The sequence below is a fragment of the Mobula hypostoma genome, chromosome 26 (genome assembly GCF_963921235.1).
Source record: "Mobula hypostoma chromosome 26, sMobHyp1.1, whole genome shotgun sequence".
Taxonomy (NCBI): domain Eukaryota; kingdom Metazoa; phylum Chordata; class Chondrichthyes; order Myliobatiformes; family Myliobatidae; genus Mobula; species Mobula hypostoma.
The window spans coordinates 20,686,332-20,694,995 of record NC_086122.1 but is presented as its reverse complement, the minus strand read 5'-3'; the positions used below and the strand labels follow the sequence as shown (position 1 = coordinate 20,694,995).

At 38.1% G+C, this 8,664-nt stretch overlaps 1 protein-coding gene across 1 annotated transcript; it reads right to left on the bottom strand.

The window, feature by feature from the left end:
• Positions 1-300: 300 nt before the first annotated feature.
• Positions 301-8,381, bottom strand: LOC134338049 (gap junction alpha-4 protein-like). The gene is made up of 2 exons (XM_063033575.1): positions 8,233-8,381; positions 301-3,712 (listed from the first exon to the last, which is right to left on the bottom strand). The coding sequence occupies exon 2, from the start codon at positions 3,693-3,695 to the stop codon at positions 2,640-2,642; it is 1,056 nt and encodes a 351-aa protein (XP_062889645.1). The 5' UTR covers positions 3,696-3,712; positions 8,233-8,381; the 3' UTR covers positions 301-2,639.
• Between the last annotated feature and the right edge of the window lie 283 nt (positions 8,382-8,664).

Genomic DNA, 8,664 nt, shown 5'->3' with positions numbered 1-8,664 from the left:
AAATAAATAAATATTTCAGAAGCTGATCTGAGACTGCAATTAACTCATTTCATGTGTGATCCTTGCAGTCAGTGAAAGAATCAACTTTGCTCTTTTGGCGTCTCTCTGAATGAAGGCTTCTATGTCAGAGGGGTTAATATATTAACAGTCCAGAGCACCACTCAGATTACCTCACACTGGCAATCTCAGACACTCTTCTGAAGGAACTGGTTGCCAATCAGCAGGCCAGCTGGGAAAAAAGGTGTTTAAAGTATTAGTTGCATGAGATAATAAAATAAATTCCACACAATAACATGGTTCGTCTTGTTTCTTAAGTTTTATTTTGTTCAGCAGTTCAAAAGACATCGAGAATTTAACATTATCAGATAATACAAAACATGTTAACTAATGCAGAATCTAATCAAATCATGTCCCTACTTTCCACAGTTTAGTGAAATGGCTGCAATTGTGTCAAGAGTTTGAAGTAAAAATCTTACTTGAGGGATATCAACTCAGATCACGAAAGTCAAATGGCATCCATTGCCATTTTAATTTCTAGGTGATTTGTGCGAGGCACAATCAACGAACTGGGTTTCACACTTAAGCTCACATCTTGTATCTCTGTCAGTTCTGTTCTTGTTCTTTTGCTGATTATGGTGTTGTTAGCTGACAGGAAAAAAAATGCTGAAAATGTGCTGTCATGTTGTATTTTGTAATGCATTTTAATTGTAGGCCCCACCTTAGGCCTTATTACAAGCTGGACAATGAACGAGTCTGTAAATAAAATTCATAATTGTCCTTTAAAATGAGCTACAATGCTGTTATCCCCCTCTCTCAGTCCTGTTGAGTATTATTTAGGATCACAGCTTTTATGTTATGAAGTTTAAAATCTTCAGGTACTTACAGAAATGCCCATGGAAAACCAACGTTACAGTACATATCCATTTTGAAAAACGATAAATTAACTAAGCAATAGATTGCCTGCACATTATGATTTTAAAAAATCAAGAATTTGCTTTCAATGGCACATTGCACAAAGCAGTAAGTGAACTTGTTTGGAATTGAGGGAAAGACAAAAGTTGAGGGCTTATGACCAGTAACCATGCTCATAAATTGATGAATAATACACATGACTGAGGCAGAGGGTTTGAAGATCTGAGACGAGAGAAAGCCTTTTGTTGTATTTTGAATTACTTTATAAATCCATTTTTTCCACTGAAGTCCCAGTCTCTTTTAAATAAAGAGTCATTATCTTCTATTTTTTTCTCAGTACAACTCATTTATTACTTATTGAGCGTGTAAAGATCACAACAAATAAATTGTATGTACACTACTTTAAGATATCTCTCCTTACTACAAATTAATCTATTACTACACTATACAATGAATCCATTCAGTAATAAAAAATGCTTTCAGCAGAATGGCTTCCTGATCATCAATTCTCCTCATAAGCTTGCACAAGGTTGGAGCCTGCAGGGGCATGGATGTCCCATAAACGCCATAAAAAATGTGTGATTGTGGAGAGTTTGAATGCATTCATTGCATGACATTAAAGAAGCGTTAAGTATGTGTTCCAAAAGCTTACACAATTCCTCAAAGTTTCTAATGCATGCCATAGAGAAAATATTCTTTGCGATATTCATTGCCGATTCCATTTAGATTTGAGTTGTATTGCAGATTTCCTCAATTAGAAATGTGAGGAAATAGAATATGCACTCACTCACTGTCATGAGATAGAATCTTGCCCGTCACTTGACAGAATGCGTGCGAGACCACTTGTCATAATCTGTTGCTAATAACGGGATATTTTTTGGTTTATCAGAGCTAATAAATAAATCTATTCGTACCAAGTTTGGTGTATTTATGTCATTATGTTGTTTATTGTTTCATGATTATTGTTAGTTGGTTGCTAAGTTATTCCCGATTTGATTGAAGTACTCTTAGTTGTTGATACTTTGAGAGTGTCAAAACGCGAAGCAAGGGTGGGCAAAGGAGAAAGTTAATATCAAATTGAGCTTGAGAAGCAACTCACCTAAATGTATTCTTGTAAGCCTTCCAGTAGTTGGTTTCAAAACAGCGTTAACAAAGGCTTGTCAACAGTTGTGTCTCACACACCCTACAATCTCAATTGGGAAATGTCACAACAGAGGTACCCAAGCGGAAGGATGAGAAAAATATTTCCAAAATGAGTGTCAAAGAGCAGAAAATAAATAAATAAAACTTCACTCTCCCTTAACTAAATCTTTCTTTAGGATTGCTGGCATACGTTACAGGAATGCTATTGGTTCAAAATATAATTAAATAAAACCCAAGGAATGGGCTGGATAGCTCAGAGTGACCAAAAATCATTGCTCTTGCAATTAGTCCCAGAACACTGTTTCTCCTTAGAACTTCTCCCAGGTACAGTAAGTGGGAAATAAATTACAAAGTATAATGGTAACTTCATTCAGTGTTTTAATTAAAAAACACGTGCTTATCTTCAGTTTAGCGCGGTCATGTCATCGTAACACTGCACTTAAATGATTCTGTACATTAGATCACATTAGATGCAGGCTTTCTTACACATTTTTGCCCCTAGATGACTGAAAACCCTCAAAAAAGACTGTAAAACATCACCATTCTTAAATATTAATCACGCTATAATTAACGTTCAGCTCAAATCAGATTGTGACATCATCTTGCCGTCGTCTACTGCTTTGGCTGCTGGCCGGGCTAATAGGCCTGGGTGGCTGAATTGTGGTTTGGTCTGTTTTGTCAGGGATCTTCCTCAAAAGGTTATATGGCATGCTATTAAACTTTTGGTCTGCCAGTCTTTGTTCTGTAGTGTAGTTTGTCCAGTTCTGCTCAGAGGAGGACTTATTGCAACTCTGGTAATGTCCATGATTCCCTTCTACAGCTGTGTACATGTAGTCCACAGGCAATGATTCCTTTTCCATATAGGCACTCCCTGGAAAGTCAGAAGGTTTTACATAGATCTGTTTATAGGAGTTGGTCTGAACGTTTTTGATAATACACTTGCCAATGAGTTGGAGTATTTCCAGAAGGTTTAGCAGGAGCGACATCAGTGATACAGCAAACATAAATAAAATGAAAATGGACTTCTCTGTAGGACGAGATATGAAACAATCCACTATATGTGGGCAGGGTGGTCGAACACAAACATAAACCGCAGGCATTACGAAGCCATATAAGTACCACTGCCCAAAGCAAAAGCTCAGTTCAAATATCATTTTGGAGACGATACTTAGTGTGTAGGTGCACATTAGTGCCCCTTTGATTTTGATTTTTCCTGACTCGTCAATGCCATACTTCTGCTTCTTTCTTTCAATCTCTTTGACAATGAGGTCAGTTTGGCTGTCTTTGCTAGGCTGGGACCGCAAGGTTTCTTCTTTCTGTTTGAGCTTCTCTTCTTTCCTCGATATGTGCAACACGTGGCCTAAGTAGATAAGTGTCGGTGTTGACACAAAGAGGATCTGTAGCACCCAGTAGCGGACGTGAGAGATTGGAAAAGCCTTGTCATAGCAGACATTCTCACAACCTGGCTGTGCTGTGTTGCAATTAAAATCTGACTGCTCATCGCCCCAGACGTACTCTGCAGCCGTGCCCAGAATGAGAATCCGAAAGATGAAGAGAACGGTGAGCCAGATTTTACCGATCACAGTTGAATGTTCCTGTACTTCATCGAGGAGCTTTTCCAAGAAACTCCAGTCTCCCATCTTCCCAGGTTTCCTGTCTGTCAATCAAAGGACAGTTATTCTTTCCTGGTATAAAGACATTTCAGACTTTCAGACCAGAAGTTTGCTGGTTTTTGAGTACTCTTTGCTTGTTACTACTTATATATTAACATTAGTTTTAACTATCAGAACATACTGGTAAATGGGATTAAAATATGCAAGTACCTCTTGGTTGGTACCTACATATTCTATTATGGCCCATGATTTAGTGGGCTGAAGAGTTTGTTTCTGTGGTTTAGCTCTCCTTAACTCTATAACGCACAGGGGCAATTTTGATGTTTTATTGTAAAGGGGTGACACTGAGTTAGCGTGTTAATTAAACTTCCTTTTCATCAAATGTTCCATTTTGCCTCTGAGACCCTAAAAGCATTTGGTTACTAAAGTTAGAGTCCAAGTGTAGATTATATTATTTCATTTGAAATACTGGAGCAGTCCAGCTGTAATAAATTCAACAAAGAAAGCCTTGTGCCCATTTAGTTCAAAACTGTTATTGCCTTTGCATTAAAAACAATGGTCAAAAATTTTAATATGATTCAGTTCCTAAGATACTTGTAGGTTAGAGATTTAGATTTCCGCTACTCATCTTGATTTCACTTCAAAATGATTGAGTTCTGATTTTGACTGGATTGCCCCTTAACCTGCCAAAACTGGAAGAACACAAAACAAGATAATATTAAGCATCCTTCTGAGATGATAACTTCAGTTCTGTAATTTTGGTGACTCTACATTGATGTGGAATTAATTTTACAGACAGTATATGACATACATACAATGAGGGATGAATTGATTCTGCTCCTTGCTGCAGGACCGTCAGTATATTTTTAAATATAACAATGTTTAGCTCATTAGATTTCTAATTTAGGAGATTTAGGAGAATTTCAGGTTCATGGATTCTTTCTCAATTTTTTTTATTAGATCAGCTAAAAGAATATAATACTCTTAGAGTATTAAATCATTGATCTTCTACACAACATTCTGGCATCAGAAACTGTACACAGACAGACCAGGGGTCAGGATTGAATTCGGTCCTCACAGCTCTGGTGACCCGGATTGAACCCTGCTCCTGGTGGTGTCTGCAGAGAGTTCTCAAGTTCTCCCTGTGACTAGATCAGTTTCCTCTGGTGCTCTGGTTCCCTCCCATTTTGAAAGATGTGTGGGTTGGTAGGTTAATTTGCTGCTGTAAATTATCCCTACTGTGTAGGTGGGTGATGGAATCTGAGAGAAATTTGGGAAGAATAACATGAAATGAATGTAAATTGGTACCTGACGGTTTCAATGGACTTAGCTTGGACAAAAGGTCTTTTGCCATGCTGCCTGACCCTATGACCTTGGGACTTTCTATGACTTCTACCAAATCTATTATCCAGAAATCAAGACTTTGCAGGTCATTCGTGTGAATGATAATTACTGTTAAAAATGCTTTATTGTGCATGAATTCAGAATATTTGTCACTTTTAATATTGACGGTTCACAGTTTTACTTCAGTTTTGCATCAAGAAGGAAAAAATATGACATCATGAAGTCTACAGGTCAATTGGGACCCCCGGTAAACTTTGTACAGACAAAATATCCCAATGAGAAAATCAAATTGCAGAAGTTACTGGATTAGCCATACTCGTTGTAGTTCTGATGTAATTATATATTTAGTTACAGCTTTTAAATTGAATGCATTGAGATGACATGTACAGCCAAACAATCGAGAGGGGCTCAGTTTGTAATGGCTTTAGAGTAGTGACTCCCATGCACAGTATTCCGAATTGCAAGCTTTTCTTACGGAAAGATAGCCAAAACCAATGAGCAGCACTTGGTTATGGGAATAAAGAAAAAGTGCTTGTTTTACCCGCTGAAAAATGATACGTTAGCTGATGAAATTTGATTACCTCTGTTGTGCTATTGAATATGAATCAAACATTGTGGCACCTACCTTTGAATTTATTTTAAGCGGAACTTTAAAAATTATCATGTATAATTGGAGAACGATATGCTGAACACCTGCACTTGAATCACACTTTTGTCTCTGCTGCCTTTCTTTGTATTTCTCACAATTTCATTTATGTATTTATTTATTGAGACACAGCGTGAATTAGGCCCTTCCAGCCCTTTGAGCCGCACCACCCAGCAATCCCGTAACTTAATTCTAGCCTAATCACTGGACAATTTACAATGACCGATTAACCTACCAACCAGTATGTGGGAGCGAACTGGAGCACCCAGATGAAACCCATGTGGTCACATGGAGAAGGTACAAACTCCTTGCAGGCAGCACAGTGAAATTTTTATGCCATGGGTCTACTCCATTCCCTAACTATCTCCTTCTCCCGGGGCACTTCTCGCTCAACTTGATGCCGTCTCTGAAGATCTGCAAAGCGTTAGTATATTTTTTTTCTGAGGAGGACGTAAAGCACTTAAGTTCCAAATCTTCCTGATTATAAACAGTGTAACTGTATAATTGACAACCAGGTGATCTGCCAGCACTGCAATTGAATTTGGATGTCATTGTAAAATTACAGAACATGACATAGAGAGAAGGCCAGGCAGCTTATTATGATTTTGTCAGTTCTTGGAAAGAGTGTTCAATTAATTCAGATACCTGGTCTTTCCCCAAAGCCCTGCTATTCTTTTCAACTCAGTTATCTTTACAATTCTTATTAGAAAGCTATTTCTGCATTAAATTCCACACATTTTCAGGAAGTTAATTGCAGATCTTAGCAACATGGAAATTTTTCTTCATATTATCTTTGATTCCTTTTATATTTATGTAAACCTTGTAATTGTAGACACTGACATCAATTGCTTCTTATTTACTCCCTCAAAGCAATTTAACTTTTCAGACACTTCAGTCCAATTTCTTCTTATCCTTCATTTTATTCAAAGGGAACAGCTTATCTAATTTTTCCACATAGTTCTGAACCAGAGAGCATCTTCGAAAGCATATAATTGATAGGATAATCACAGTTATTGTGCCTGAGTCTAGCTCTTCTACTGCTGTAAGGTAGTGAACCGCCGTCTACAGAAGGTTACAGAGGAAGGGTTATCATAAAAAGACGGTCAGAGATGTCAATGTGGTGTATCCCACGGCACAATAACATTGCAGTACGAACTATATAGCTTGCCTGGTGGAAACCCTCAGCTGTTGAGACATGAAGGCTTGAGGACAGCTCTGACCTAACAATGTGCCTGAATGGTGTTCCAGGTGAAAAGAGTCTACTTCATAAAAGCCTCACTGAAACTAGGAGACTTTCTCCTGAGTGAGTTTTTCCTTGAACATCTTCCTACGGATGGATCTTCTGCTGTTGAGTTCCAGGACCTAATCTTGGAATTATGCTATTTTCTCACAAGATGTGTGAACATCTATGAGGTACTAAGGGTCCTTTAATAATTGATGATTCTCAGTAAACTATTCCACAACTACTCAGATGTTCCATCAAGTGTGATGGCTGGATCTCCAAGCGAATGATCTGACTTTATGGAATGGCTGGAGATTGATTCGTGACTCTCTATACAAGTGCTGCTGAGCTGGATGCATATCGACTCAGGTCCCCCTCTGATACCCCAGTCCAGAGCTGAAAAGTTAATGCCTTCATGTATCTGTGTATACGGAGTTGTTTTCAGCAAGGAGGAAAAGGCAACTGTAATTTGTCAAATATTGTTACTTGCAGAGATGGGAAGTCTTCACAGCAGGACACATGGATGAATAAAGAAATTCAATATATGACATTTACTTTGCTATAACAGTCGAAAAGACACTATCTGATCATATCTGCAACTGGACTGTTGTAATATCTGTTAATTATAATCTATTTGTTTCCCTGTCTCTTATTGTTGGTAATTGTCACAGGATCTGGGTTATCCTTTGCTGAGAAAGAAATCTTTCTGACAGAAACAATCATCTCTTGAGAAATCCCATCTGTCCCTGTAAACCAATTCTCAGAAACTGCCAGCAAGTCCTGCTAACTTCCTAAGAACTTATGCTCAAAATATTTAACAAGTATCCGCCACTCTCCTATTACAGCCCAGAAGCTTTTGTTAATCTAAAGTACACGAACAAAAAAAGAAGTGTCAGTTCATCAAGGTAGCTAGCAAGTACAAACACATCTGAGACACCTTGAGACCCTCGCACTGGTCTGAGGGGCTAAGAGCACCAGTTTCTTATATTGAATCACAGAAACTAAAACAAAAGAAAGGCCTAACAATTTCAGTGACAGCGAATAATCTGCAAAAACACCTCAACATGCAAAACAACTGAGAAAGTACAGCTATGGCGTTTCTATTTTATCTCTTCCTGTCACATAGATATAAATAACTATCATGGCATTCGCCCTTTAAATATTTACTGTACAATGGAAAACTGGCATTGGAAAGAAAGAAATTAATTGAAACTTAAATTCAGTGAATATATACTATATCATCTTTCTCCTTTTGAGGATTCTCCTCTTAATTAAACTGTAAGTGCTCTCCTTTGTTGAACATGCCATCTCTCTTTCACTAATTTTCTAGGGAGGGGAATTGAATGACTTACCAACAGTAAATTTTGAGAGAGAGAGACAGAGAGAAACACACACAAGCGAAACTCCGTAACCTGACACTCGTCCTTCAGAGATGAAATGTTCCACTAACAAAGTTCTTCAGAGTTGAAGTATTTAAAGGGAAACCTCCTCAGCGTCATTGCTGATGCGTACTGCTGGATCAAAATTAATACTGTGTTAGGAGGGAGATGTAGTTCAGTACGGACGTATAGTCTGGCAAAGCCGACTGCTCCCACCGACAGGAAGGAAATGACCTCTATTAACAACATTGCTGTCTATTTTTCTCAGGACTGCAGTTCCAGTATTCCAGCTATATGACACAACAGCAAAAGAAGCCATCTGCTAATATAAGTCTCATAATCAGCAGGTCAGTCTGCATCACGCCATAAGTGTGTGCCTCACTTAAAGGAAAAATGAAGTGTACG